We start from the raw sequence: 14,374 nt of genomic DNA, 5'->3' as shown, positions 1-14,374 counted from the left end.
GATATCTTACCGGAGACAGCATCTGGCAGTTCCGGGCTGTGCCCAGGGTCTCTGGCACCTTCCGCCCTCCCTGCCCAAGAGGCTGTCCTAGGCCAGATAGCTTCCCCACCCGTACACAAAAACTTCAGGCCTAGCAGCTTTGAGAAGGGCCCCAGCTGAACTCCACCTGGCCAGCACCATCGGCCTCTTTTTCTCCTGAAAAATAGCCCCAGCAACGCTGAGCGCCACACAGTCACTGGGACCAGCGAAGCTTATTGTGATGGGGGTCTGGAGAGGAGACAAGAGCTGGGACTTTCTAGAGATGCATTGGGGGAAAAATTGGGGCAGGCAAGGAAACCCACCCAACATTTCTGACCCTCTCAATTGCACTTTTTGTGCAACCCACACTGAGTATGAGCAGGAAACTGGGGCACTAATTTCCAACCACATCAACCAACCACATCACCTGGGAATTGTAGCCTGGATAGGGTCGGATGGCCCACAGGCCCAGCCGGCCTTTCCACCTGTGGTTACTGTTTCTGCACAGTCTATGAATCACTAGAACAAGCTGCAGGGAGACGTGATCTCTGAGTCCACCAGGATAACAGCAAACATCAGTAGAGCAAATAGGGGCATTCTGAGAGGGCCAGGGAGTTGCTGCGCATCATCCTGTCCCACCCTCCATTCCCCATCCCCAATTTAAAATTCTGCACTGGAAATCTGTTATTTTGAGGATGCACACTTGATACTGACATTCAGTTGCAGACCTTGGACTGGGTGGGGTTTCACAGTGCTGGAGGTGGGGTGACCCAAAAAGGATTAACATGGCTGGCAAACCTCCCCATTTCACCGCATTTGTAGCGTCCTGAGGCCCCGGGAACTGCAGAGGCTCGATCTTCAGGGAGGTGAAATGATGTGTTCTGGGAGGTGGAGGGATGTCAGGGGCTAGGGAAGAGCAGCCATAGACAACCCCAAGGATAGCATCCCAGAAAGAGCCAAGGGACTAGGAAGGGCACCCTGTGTGTGTGTGTGTTCACCCATGCACTCTGGTTGTTTTGGAGCAACCACGGCCCGCAGCCTCCTGGGGCTTCATAAAGAAACCAAGGAAGATTCTGCGGTTGACCCTAGTACAAGCTATGGTCAGGCACAAACCACACCACAACCTGCGTGCGCCGCTTGGGCGCAGACCGTCTACACCACCCGCAAACCTACTGGCTAGCCCCACTTCCACGCACTCAGAGGCCCCAGTTCTCAGGAATGGGGGCATAATCCTGGGCCGCGCGCGACCTTGTGAACTGCTTGGAAGAAGGATTGGGATAGTGCCCAAATAATGAAGATCCCTCAGACCAGACCAGACTCAGCAGCGCCCTGCCCCTCATCCACAGTGGGTCCTGGGGCCAGTCAAGATTTTGGGACCAAACACATAGATGCTTGGTGGTTTCGCGAGGTTGCGGGCAAGACCCCTTGAGGTGCCAAGTCCTGGGCCGCCCCTCCAGGGCTGGCCAGCAGGGGGCAGCGTGGCTCTGAGCGTGGAGGCCAGGGCTGGTCCGCGCCGGCAGGGCCAGCCTCCAGTGCCCAGTTGGGTTCCCGGGCCTCGAAGTTCTAGCCCGCACAGGACCCAGGAGCGTTCCCGGAGGAGGTGGGGATGGGGTGGTGAAAGCCCAGAGCGTTTTAACTTCTGCATCCCCTGCCGCTTTCTCAGCCAGCAGGGCCCGGCTTGAGGCTGGGATTTTTGGTGCCTGCAGCAGGGAAGCTTATAGTACAGTTGTCATCCGCGGCCGCCGCGCTCCGGGCGCTGAAGCTGGAGAGGCCATCCTGCGCTTGGGAAAGGCCGCGGGCGCCACCGCCTGCGCGGTCCCGCGGTCAGGGCGCTGGAGCTGGGGGGAGCCCCGCCTCGCCCCAAGGAGGAGAGCCCCGGCGGCCTGGCTTCTAACTGTGGGAAAACTAGACACCCCAGGGAAGGTTCAGCTTATGGAAGGCGGACTCGAATTTTTCCTCCTAAGCGTCCCGGGCCTCCCAGGGCGCCCGCCCCCACCATTCCTGACAAGGCTTTAAAATTGTAGGGAATCTTCGCGGGTGTAGAGCCGCGATCCTAGGAGGGGACAAGTCCCAAGCAGAGAATTGTGTCTGAGGGACCCTAAGGGGGGCAGTGATGTTGGTTTGGGGTTCCGGGGAGGCAGCGGTCATTGTGTATTTGCACCCGAGTGTTGAGACCCGGGGAACGGGAAATATTACAGCTCTGAGGCTCTGTGAGGGCGGATCTTTCCCACCCCAAAGCCAGAGGCCAGGAGGGAGGCCTTCGGTTAGGGTGGGGAAAGACATTCTCTTCTCTTCTTGCACCCTAAGCGATCTCAGCACCCAGAGACGCTGTCTCAGCACCCAGAGACTCTGGGATTTCTCACGGGCGGTTTTCTGCCTTCAGGCTTAGGTTCTTTGTAAACTCACAGCACTTTAGCGGTGAGGAGTGAGAAGGCTGAGACCCTATCCCTGAGGCGGAGGAGAAAAGTAGGAAAATCAATACATGGTGGGGCAGAGGCAGACCTAACCGGGAGAGAGGACGTTGCTCCACACATCTCAGCCCTGTCATCCTAATAAGACGGGGTGGTAGGAGGGGGACACGCTGGCGTCCAGCAGAGAAACCTGGTCCTCTCAAAGAGAGGAGCCAACCGGTTTCCTGCGTTTAGGAGGGAAATTACCCATCCTGCAATGCCTGTAAAATAACCGTTTATTTAATAGTTAAAAAAAAAAACTCCAGTGATAAATGTCCGTTACCGATGGTCAGCATAAAGTGCCAATCGCAATATAACGCCCGGCTCTTGGCTGGCTGCTCCCTCGCAGTGTCGCGGCAGCGGAGGCCGGGCCCCCTGCAGACCCCAGGCCCGAGGTCCCCGTCCCGCTCTCCTAGTCCCGGAGCCCACGGCCGCCAGCTGAGCTGCAAGAGCTGGGAGGGGGCTGCCCCGCGGTCCCTAGGGCGGGAGGCTGAAGCAGATACAGGGATTACACTTTTGCAGGCTCCGGGGGTGGGGGCAGGGGCGGGAGGAGGAGGTGGGAGCTGCCAGTGCTAAGGACTTCGTTGCCTCTCCCCTCTCCCCTCACTCTCCGCAGTCAGAGTTACAAGCTTATATGGTCAAAGACAAAAATAAAAAAGAAAACGTATAAAATAACAATAGAAAAAGTAATACTTCTGGGAGAGGCGCCGCTGCGGCTCCGCGGAGCTTTCGTTCTTTTTTTAATGCAGTTTCCCTTCCGCCACGTGAGTACCGCCTTTTGGCCAAGAGTTTAGCCGCGTCCTAGGGGAGCAGCAGGGACGGTCGGGGTCGCGGCCCCGGGCGGGGCTCTGAAGTGCCGCGTGCGCCAGGGACCCAGGGGACAATGTTGGAGAGGTGGAAGGTCCCGAGCGAGCGCCTCTCCCGCTGCCCGCCAGAGTCAGGCTTCTGGTCCCTATGGAGGAGAGGGCCGCTGGGCCTAGGGTCCTTGTGACCCAGAGGTTCTATTTAGCATTTGATCTTGGAGGTTTTGAGCTCCTTCACCTGTGAGTGTAGCGTCTTGTGGACAGCGAGAGTCCTGGACTGGCAGAATCCTTTCCCACACTCTTGACACTTGAAGGGCTTCTCTTTGGAGTGAATATATCTGAGGGCAGAAACAGAGAGTTCATCCTTGCAAAATGATGCAATGTTATAAACAGTTGCCCAAGATCCCCTCCCACTGCTGTGGGGCACTTGCCCTCAAAGGAAAAGTGTATAGTCAAGTACCAAGTGTGGATGGGACAAAATGTTAATTGGGGATGGAGTGGGGAGGTAAAGGAGATGCTTTAGCAAAGTCTGATCCTCAAACAGGTTCAGCCACCTGTTTAAGGTGCCTTCCTGGTGGGCAGGAGGGGCAAACTTGGCCTCCTTATAAGGTCAACACTGAAGATGAGTAAAGGGAGCTGGGGTCGGACAATTTGCTCGACCTGCGCTGTCGAAGATGGTAGCCGCTAGCATGTGTGCTTATTAAAATTAAAATTACTTAAAATTAAATAAAACTAAATTAGTTTCTCAGACATTTCAAATACTTAACTGTCACATGTGTCACATGTCACACCCCTGAGGATGGAGGAAGTGGGGCAGAGGAAGCTGTGTGCTTGTCTGGAGCTCACGGAGACCTCACTTAATCTTGGGTCCTCTTTATTCCCACATTTCCTGAACCCATGCTCCAAAACCTATCCCTGGATCTCCTAGGCTTTCCTTCTTGATTTTAAAGAATTCCCTGAAGCTCCAGAGGCTTGGAGCCAGTAGGGGGTCTCAAGAACCTCGTTAGGGAGAAAGATGGTGAGGCCAGAGGCAGAGAGCTCTCTCTTGGGCCACCCGCAGTGCCGCACCTGTGGTCTCGTAGGTGGTCTTGCCTCCGGAAGGCTTTGTGGCAGATGTCACAGGTGTAGGGCCGCTCGTCGGTGTGCGTCCGCTCATGGATAAGTAGGTTGTAGGACTTGGTGAAGTGGCGGCCACAGAACTTGCAGACGAATTCCTTCTTGGTCTTGGAAGGCAGACGTCCCCTTGTGGGCTTCTTTTCTGGAGACAGCTTGGTCACGTCGAGGAGGGCACCCAGCCCACCTGCAGGGGAGCCTGGGCCCTCCCCGCGACAGAGCTTGGCCGGATCTTCTTGCGTTGCTGCCAAGGCCAGGTTGGCAAAATCAAAGCGCGGCTTGGTCTTGAGCGCTGGAACGCTGCCTCCAGCGGTGATCTCGGGCTTGGGTTGAATGACATGAGGGAACCAGGGAAAGGCAGGCAGCTGGAAGCGCGCATCCACCAAGCTGGACACCGTGCCCGGCACTTTGGAGAAAGAAGAGCGCGGCAAGTGCATGGCCGGGTAGCCCAGCGTCCACTGATGCAGGTGCACAGCGTGCAACGCGCTGAAACCATACAGGTTGGGCAGATGGTCCGAAGGCACTGTGGGCAGGCCGTTCACTGCCTGAAGGAAGGAGTAGTTGGTGAGCTGCAGGGAAGGGTGGATAGGCACCGGCGCCGGCAAGGTTTTGCTGCCCATTTCGGTAGTTGCAGTGGCTTCTCAATCCGGATCTGCAAAGAAAAGAAGAAGGCAGGGGCGTGGAGAGGAATAAAGAAGTTCAGGGTGGGTCGCCTTCCTCCTGAATTCCAGCCGAGCCACACCCTCTCCTCACACCCAGCGCAGGAGCTAAGAGTCTAAAACCCCATTCCCAAAACCCACTGCCCTCACAAAGAGGGTGGGAATGTAAGACGCAGGGGAGCCCTCTTTTCAGAACCCTCCTTGGTCTAAGGGCTCCCTCCAAATGGCGTCTGGCAGAGCCACACAACTTGATAGAGGGAAGGGCCTACTGTATGCAAGACACTGAGAAAGGAACAAGCAAAGGGAAACTGCCTGTCTTGTAGAAATTGACATCCAGGTAAGCCCGGGTCAACACAGAATCACAACCTCCTGCAAAGATAACAGGAGCTGGGGAACATACTTACACATTTATTTGCAGATAAACACAGAATTGCACACGTGGATTCACACATTCTGAGGCAGAATTGACAAGGTGCAAAGACTGGGACAACCAATGTTTTATAGTACAACACTGGCTTTAAAAAAAATGCAGGAACCCCTGAATCTCACACACACACACACACACACACACACACACACACACACACGGGATCACATTGCACCCATGAAGAGCCTCACAGACAACACACATACACAGGCACACAAATGCATGCACCTCCTGGCTCCCATTCATTAAGGTCTTCTGGCTGACCTTCGATTTGGCTTCCAGAAGCCCTGTCATCTTTCTCCTCAAAACCCTCAACTTTGACCTTAAATCTGCTTCCCTGCCTTAGTATAAGTGAAACCTGTTGGCTCCACTCTCTCTGCAGCTGCTTGTGGACTGACTCTCTGCCTTGCCTTAGCCCTCGGGGACCACTTTGCTTTCAAGGAGGTTGCTAATATCCACATTCATTTACTCTGTCAAACAACTGCAGTCACAAACAAGGGGGTGTTAGTGCCCTCACTCCCCCAAAGAAAAAGGGAGCTGAGTCTTTGGGTTGTCAGCATGTTCTTGTGTGTTGTGAGCCCTGGGCAGGTGGGTATGCCTATGGGCAAGAACACTGAGGCCAGGCCTCCATTCCTGTGGTCTATGTACCTCCAAGTGCAAGGTTGGAGAGCTTGAGCAAGGCCAGAGGAAAGCCACACTGAAGTGACCAGGGGCTGGCATCTCCAGACCTCCTTGGCCATGGTCTCCAGCCTCCGTGGAGACATCTGAGCTCTGCAAAACGCTTTTCATCTCTACCTCCCAGACACTCCTAATTCAGATGTGTCCAGTGGAGGAAAGAACAGGGTGAGCAAAGTCTAAACTGTCAGGGAGCCTTGGGAAGCCCAAGCACTGAACTCCTGGCTCTTAGCTTGGGGCTACTTAAGAAGTCATTGTCACAGCAGGGTCCGTGGGACTCCCTTCTCTCTTGCCTAGCTTCAATCCCCTGCTGTTGACTTCTTCCTTTACCCTTCATTACTCTCCTCTTCCTAGGTCCTTTCCTCTAACATGGAGCAATTCCCCTTCCCTGGGATGCACTGGCCTCTGCTCTGCTCCCTAGTTTGGCGTGCCCCCTCCCCAGGTTGAGCTGACCCTCAGCCCAGGGCAAGGCCCAGGCATAGACTCCTCTGCCTTTCGCTGCAGCGAGGCTTTCAAAGCCTGGCTCTGTCCAGGGATGTGCAGTGCCTTTTCCCAGGAGGTACGAGGGCAATGTTGACCCAGGAAAACCTTTTCTCCTGGAAGCTGGCACGGGGGCCACTGGCTGTGTGGTGGGACCTAAGGAAAGAGGCCTTCCTGGGAATGGGGTGTAAAAACACCACGAGCTGGCAGCGATTTCCCTGCGCAGTTTAAATTAGCACTCGGATAAAAACCGTTGCAATGAATTTAGCCTCAGGGCAAGAGGAGGCATATTATCTGCGTGATCTGGCCTCCGAAGCAGAGCGCTGGTGCCGCTGGCAGCGCCGTGGCTTCAGCAACGGTCATCTCTACTGCGCCAAGCTCGGGTCGTGCCCGGGACAAATTGAGACTATCCCAGAGCTCGGACACAAGGAGAAGTAAATTTCAAGTTGGGCCAGAGAGGAAGCTGAGACCCATTTGGGTTGGGGAAGGGGAAGGAGGAGAAGCCTGTCTAACTTCAAAGGTCGGCCTGGACTTAGGAGGGATGAGTGCTCTTTGAATTGCTGTCACCTCTTCTTCCCTTCCAGGTGCTGGAAATCAGATCCTTATCTCCGGGTCCCGGAGCCCGCTGGGCGCCGCGGAGGCCTCCCCCTGCTCCTCTGGGTGCTTGGCCTATCCAAGGCCAAGCCAGCGGCCGTGGCTGTGGGACTCTGGCCTGCACACTGTCCCGAACCCGCTCCGTGCCTGGGTGGGAGAAACCACCAACCTCGCTAGGCCTTTCCTCGCCTTCTTCCTTAGAGCCAAGACCGGAGCCGTCTTGGGCTCCGTAGGGGGTGCCGGGAAGGGGGAGTGCTTGCAGCTATAATGGTTCCTGGGAGCCAACCTTTCCGGGCTATCTGCCCGATCTTGTTTTCCCCAACACTACATTTATTTTCTTCCTCGGCCCAGCCCGTTCCTTGTTTTCTGAAGCATTCGGAAGCCAGGGCTCCCCAGGCTCCCGCCAACGACTTTCCCCAGGACGAAATTCGTTCGAAACGTGGCTCTTTACACTAGTATCAAGAATGGGCCGAAAGCACGATCCGGTTTCAGGAGGTCGGCTAAGAGAAAAACACAGTCTCACCCTAGCCTCTCCAGCCAGAAAGGATGAGTGAGCCCCCGGCTCCTCCGGCTCCGGTTTCCCAGACCCCGGAACCCCAGGGCGAATACTTTCGATCTTTAAACACAGGATGGAAAACCCTTCCCCAGGCTAGGCACCCATTCCTCAAACAGCTTGGGCCTCAGGACCTGCGGGAAAGAATAAGGGGACCCGACCACGCACAGCAGACGCAATTCGCGCTCGGGATCCCGAGTCCCTGCGCAGTGCAGGCACTCGCGTCCCTCGCGCGGTGGAGCGCCAATCCCAGGTCTGCGGCCAGTCCTATGCTGGGCATTAATGAAGTGTGCAGAGTCTATTAAAGTGGTTTATTCGGGGCTAATTGAGCGTGAGCAAGTTAACTGCTTGCATTAATGAGGACGGGAGCGAACTCCACGAGCTTGCGCCTGGGGGAGCCCAGCAGCAACCCAAGAAAATCAGCCTTGACATCGAATCTCCAACGAGTGGTGACAGGCGTCCGGACCCCCGTGAAGAGGACTGACCGGCACCGGATACTTCTATAGCATTCTCCCAACAAACGAGATCTAACGAACCCATCGGCAAGACGGTCATCCGGCTGCACTTAAATGTCCGCTGCGTCCTCGGTGATCCATTCCCCAATCTTAATAAAACAGCAATTACCTCGAGGAGCCTGGGATGGAACATCTACACGCCGCCGGTCGCTGCTAGTCCCCTCCAGCGCTTCTCTTCCCTAGGGGGTTGTGAACCTGGGACACCTAGCCTTGCACGTGGTTTTGTTCCGCAGAGCCAATGCGCAGCTCTTAGCCTGGGTGAAATTTACCAAATTGTGGCAACAAAGAAACCCTCGCGGCTACTTTACACATTGAGAACCCAACCCGCTACTGCCTGAGCTGCTGAAAAAGGACTAAACGTGGTTTTTCATTCTTATCCGAGACATTTCCGAGGAGAAATTAGTTCAGCAGGCAGCCCTTCACCCCTTTCCCCCTTCTTTCTCTCCTGACGGCTGGATTAGCGGACAGTCAGGGGAGTAACAGAACTTTTCCTGTCCCCAGCCCGGAGACACTAGGGCTCCACAGAGTTTCCACTAGTGCTGTGTGTGGGTCTCGAATTGGAAAGCAGTGCTTGCGCCCACTGCATTGCCTCCCTGCACCAGGACAATCAAGGGTTCCGCTCCAGGCCTTGACGACACAGAGCAATCATCCTATGGAGAATATCCCTAAGTTAGAGCGCGAGTGCAAGGCGGGGTTCAGACTCGCGGCCCTGCGCTCTCGGGTCTAGTCGGCCTCATACTAGAGCGCAACTCCTCAAAAGACAAACTTGAACGAAAGCGCTACCGGGCTGGGGCATGCACCTGTCCCTGGCGCGGTCGGCTGCGGCTGTGGCCATTCACTCCCTCTCCCTTCCTTCTTCGTCAGCCTAGGCGTCAGCCAGAGCTAGGAGCGCGTCTCAGGAAAGTTTGTGCCCGCTGAAGTTGCTCTGGTTTCTTAAAGGGGGCCCACAGATTGACTTTCAAAGTCCGTGGGCACCTCGCCCGTAATTCCGCAGAGCCGGGCGGGCTGGCGGCAGTAGCGGAGGCCCGCCCCCCTTAATCCCCAGCGGTCAGAGGCCGAGGACCCCGCGCAGGAAGTCCTGAGGCAGCACCCCCAACCACCCTGCTCTCACTTTCACAAAAGTCCTGCAGCATTCGTTTGGCAAGAGCTTCCTTCAGGGGCATTGAGAGAGAGGAGGCACCCGCCGCGCAGTGACAAGGAACCTGGGAGTCCTGCCCGCATTCGCTTTGCTGAGCCCAGGCGCCCAGGACTGCAATTACCTTGTTCCGCAGAGGTCCTGGGGCTGAGCACGTCTCTGGGGCTTTAGCTGAAGGGGACTGGGGAAGCCGGAGGCGCTGGAGCCCACAGGCGCCCCTGGAGCTCTAGTGTCCCGACTCCTCTCCTGCCGCGGGGACTCCAAGCGCCGGACACGCGGGAGCGAGCGCTCAGCAGCCCCGGATCCTGCACGCCGGGGACGGTGAGCCTCGCTCGCTGCTCCCTCGCTGGGTCTGAACCAGGAGCAGCTGAGAACGTGCCGGGGAGAGGCCGAGCTCCGACTCACTCATCCCTTAGCACCGAGCCGCCTACTTATTTTAATCCACCACCCTCCCTCCTCCACCACCCCCACCCCCGCCCCTTGCCTCAGGATTCCTCCCCTCCCTCCCCTGCCCCCCAACCCTGCCCTGCGCCTGCGCAATGAAAGACAAAGTTTTTGCTGACCCGGGCAGCAGACTTTGGCAGCTGCTCTCGCTTGGACCCGGCCTCTCCCAACCTGCGTCCCCTCCTCTTCAGTCCCGCGCGACCCCTTCTGCCCTTTTAGTTCCAGAGCGGCACGCCTGGCGCACTGGAGGAAACGGTCCCTAGCAGATGAGAGCGGGCTGGCACCGCACGTTTCGAGGTCCTATACTTGGGCTCCTAGGACACAGCCCGTGCTCTTTGGGAGGAGGGAGGGAGGGGCAGTAGCTCTGTGCACCGGGATCCCCACACCGCGGCTTGGGTTTCAACGCACTTTGGCGCCTGACAGAGTCGCATCTCCTCCCAGAATCTCTTTCCAGAGGCGGCAGACCCCGAGTGTGGAGCAGCTCCTGGATATCCAAGCGTGCTCGGGGCCAGGGTGTTAACCCAGGCAGCGCTGGTTAATTCCTGGTGCGGGAGGGCCAGGGTCACCGAAGCAAGCGAGCTGTAACATCTGAGTGCTTATGGTTGACCCCAGACCCTAAGTTCTGGAGTCCAGTAGAAAGAACAAAGAGTAGGGAAAGGAGGTCAGGAAAGTTATTTTCCTGGGGCCCAGAACTCTCTGAGATTTCACCCCAATGCACAGTGGCACTCTCTACTTACATATTTGTTTTAGGATGGATCAGAGTTTAGAGAGCCGCACTGGCAAGCTAGACGAGCTGCAAAGTTGTCAGTTCCAGGGCCTCTGAGTCAAGGAGCTGGTTCAGGTGGAGTTTTTAATCGGAAAGGAATCAGAGTTCTGGACATTAAAAATTCTATCTTCATTGCCTAGGCATTATGGAGGGTACCATCACCCCCTTGACTACCCATCTCTGAAAGCTGACCTCCGGCTGACCCCAGCCCAATCCCTCCCTAATGCCTTTCTGGAATACCCTTCCAGGCCTTGGGTTTGGCAAGGAGGAGTCACTGGTTTCCTGGGACTTGTGTGGGTCCAGATCACACAACTGCACTCTCTGCCTTTGCCCCAGAGTTGCTGCTGAGAGACTCTTGGAGCTGGATCCTAGATTCCGTGGGTCCCTAAGTACTGTACTGCTTCTCTCCTGAGGAGCTTCTGCTATCTCCAGCTTTGGTTTGCAAAGCTAATCTGATTTTCTTGGGAGGTGAAGAAGGTTGTAATACCTGACCTAGGGAGATGGTAATGGAGACTCCCCTCCCTCAAAGGCATAGTTGAAAGAGGGTTTCCTTATATCCCCAGGCCTTTAGAACAGAATCTAGCCTCTTACCCCTGGGTAACTTCGTCTTGTTTGAGGAGGAGTAAGAGGGGGTGCAATCTTTGCTCCAACGAACAGCTCTTACCCAGTGCTTCAGGTTAGTGCAGAAGTAAGAGATTCACATAAGTTTGTCCATGCTCCTGGAATCTTAGCAGTTGCTAGGATGTAGTGACATTCTTGCTAGAATAAGAACCCTTGGAAAAGAAGAGAGCTGAGATCACACCTCCTTCCTAGAGATTCCAGAACAGCAAGCTTCAAGAGCAAGGAAAGGCCTGGAGGGAAAGTCTACACAGGGCAATGCTGAACTTTGCTGGCTTCCACCTTGGGCACAGGGAGTGTGCTTGTTCCAGCCTCAGGCTCTCCAAATAAGCAAAGCTTGGGTAACCTCCATTACCAGCAGCAAAAGTTAAGAAGTAAAAAAAAAATGCCCACACGATAGGGCCTCTGGCTGTCCAGATCACTTAGGAATAGTGGCTGGTCATTCAGGTGGGATGGAACCTCCTGGGGTGTAAATACCCAAACTCCTGCTATGCACCCCTCATAACTCAGCTGGGCTTCTTTTATGTTTCTCCTTGTCTTTCTTTTCTAAAACAGGGCCCTTGGCCAATATGCCTCAGGACTTCCAGAAAGCTCTAAGTAGTAGGATCCCTAAAGAGCTCTCGGAGAGAAAGTGTTCCTGATCTTAAAGAAGAAACATGCAACCGAGTTGTTTCACCACTGCTTTGCCAGATTATCTTGAAAACTGATCCTGACTCAGGTCTCTAGAACTTAGTAGATGTAGAGCAGGTTGTAGAGCAGATGTAGAGTAGATGGAAGCAAGGTTGGTGTTGGTCCCCCAGGCTGTGCCTCCCAGAGAAATCATGACCACCTCTGCCTGGAGCTGGTCAGCAAGGCCAGAACAGGACAAGGCCAGAGTGCACCTGAGTGCTGGTGACGATGGCTCTCCACAAGGGCTCACCTGTTTCAGAAGCCTGGCTTCAGAGAGGCGTCTCCTAGGTCGCTGACAATGCACAGCCTCAGAAAGCCAGGATAACGAAATTCAAGAATTGCTAGGAGCTGAAAAGTCCTCCACCCCGCTCTGAGCTCCCAAGGGGGTGACCCCCAAACCCTAGCCTTGACCTCCACAGGAGGCCAACCAAAGTCTGGGTTCCTTCTGGGCGGGGCAGGCAGGAAGAAGCCCAGGAAGCTAAGAATCCCTCCGGCCGTTCAGTGCTGGGGTATCCCATCCCCCGCCTGTTTAAGAGAAATTGATCACGTTAAGCGGGCCCTGCGTCGCTGCGCAGTGCCCGGACTACCGCTTGGATGGATTGACAAGGGAAGGACGCAGGACACCTAAGAGCAACAAGGGTACTTTTTAAGCGAGGTTACATGTGTTTAGGACTCGCGAGGACGTCATGTTTCGAATTTGGTAAAAGTCCTCGGTAGCTAGGACCCAACAGTTCTGCCCTCCTGGAAACCCAATGAAGGTGACAAAACTCCCATCTCATTACTGGGAGTCCAGCGCACTCCGCCACCGCGGCTGCAGCTTCTGCTAGCTCGGAGCCTGCGGACTCCAGCCGGCGCGAACTCCGCCGCGGCTCTTTCTGGCTCTCTCGCTCACTGCCTTCGGGGCGGAACCGCGGGCGCCGGAGTGGTCCCAGACTGGGCTGGGACCGGGCAGCCTAGAAGAAGGATCCCCTCAGTAGAGACCAGGCCTCCAGCTCTCCGTCCGGCGCTCCGCTCCACAACCCGCCAGTCGATGTGAGGTCCGTCAAGGGAGCTATCCCTCCGTCTGCCCGGGCTTCCGGGCTGTGGACCGCACTGAACCCAGTCCCGCAGCAAGCCCTGCTGCCGCCTTTTCCTGGGCACGCCTGGGGTGGTGACGGCCGCTGCTCATGTCTCCACGCCAAACCCCAGCCCCTCTCCCGATTCCTGCTCCTTGGTAAAGCGCCCCAGCCTGTCTTCGGAGTGAAAATTGAGCAGCTTCCAGAAAATTAACTAGAATGTGGTCTATATTGCTTTGAGTTGTTTTGGATTCAAAAAAAATGAACCCCACCTCTCCGCACCCCATAGCCTAAAAAAAAAAAAAAGTCCTCATTTTTTCAAATGGAGTTTGCTCAGCACTTGCGAATTTTTACTTCCTGTAACTACTTTGCAGACAATTGGGGGTCTGCTCGTTAGAAACCCCCTTACGCATGTACAGGGCTTTCAAATAACCTGGAGATTTAGGCGTCCCTCTGTATTCATTTAGATGATGGATAGTAATGGCTCAATAGTTCCTCTGGAACCATTACGGTCAATCAGGTCAAAATGCAGCTTGGGGGTGGGAAGGATTTTTAAGCACGGGAGGTAGGTAACAGGACTCCTGCGCACATTTGTTCAGATAACACCTCTGATAACGTAATGCAATCCAGGGTCCTTAAGAGAACAGATGCCAGGTGAACGCAAGAGCGGGTGTTTTTTGTTGTGACAGCGACAGACAAGTTACAGTATCAAAACTGAAAGGGAAAGTGAACTGTTTTTCCAGGCAGTTCCCGTTTGGTAAGTTCTTTACGGGCACACAAATGTAACTCTTTCACCTTAATAAATGTAACAATACATACACACACACACACACACACACATATATACCTTTGGTTTGTAAAAATATGTGTGACATGAAGCATAAATACGAGCATGGAATTGCATGGGCATACGATCATCGGGAAAATGGAATGATGATGTCTTCTGTTGTGAAGATCAAATGTAAAATGTATGTAAAAGACGGCATGGGTTTTTACTTTTTACACAAATTTGAGTTGTCAGACTATTTTAGACACATCCAGATCTATGTACTAAGGTTAATGAACTTTTCCTTTTTCCAAGGTGTAAATAAGTGCATTAGAAACAAGGCAATGTCTAATCAGCCGGGGATGTTGGAGAACAGTAGTTTGAACGGAATTGTGAATAGTTAGGGTGGAATCCTGCAGATAGAGCCACCTACTGCACCCGCGGCGCTGGGTCCTTCCGGGCTGCACCGGCGGCGGGCGGCGCTGGAGGAAGGAGAGTTCGCGGTAATTAAACATTTCCAGACACCGGAGGGTTATTATCTGCAGAGCGATTTCCGGCGATGGGACTCGGAGAGAGTCCGGCTGCGAGGTTTCGAGATTCTGGGACGCAATCCTAAAGAAAACGTGCCCCCTGC

General features: G+C 54.9%; 1 protein-coding gene across 1 annotated transcript; it reads right to left on the bottom strand.

The window, feature by feature from the left end:
• Positions 1-3,181: 3,181 nt before the first annotated feature.
• On the bottom strand, positions 3,182-9,860 carry OSR1 (odd-skipped related transcription factor 1). The gene is given in 5 exon segments (XM_001137836.6): positions 3,182-3,374; positions 3,377-3,496; positions 3,498-3,609; positions 4,340-5,036; positions 9,547-9,860. Coding segments are annotated over 4 exon segments (1,002 nt in total). The 5' UTR covers positions 5,005-5,036; positions 9,547-9,860; the 3' UTR covers positions 3,182-3,269.
• Positions 9,861-14,374: the final 4,514 nt, after the last annotated feature.

The sequence above is a fragment of the Pan troglodytes genome, chromosome 12 (genome assembly GCF_028858775.2).
Source record: "Pan troglodytes isolate AG18354 chromosome 12, NHGRI_mPanTro3-v2.0_pri, whole genome shotgun sequence".
NCBI classification, from domain to species: Eukaryota; Metazoa; Chordata; class Mammalia; order Primates; family Hominidae; genus Pan; species Pan troglodytes.
This window is presented reverse-complemented; position numbering and strand designations above follow the sequence as displayed.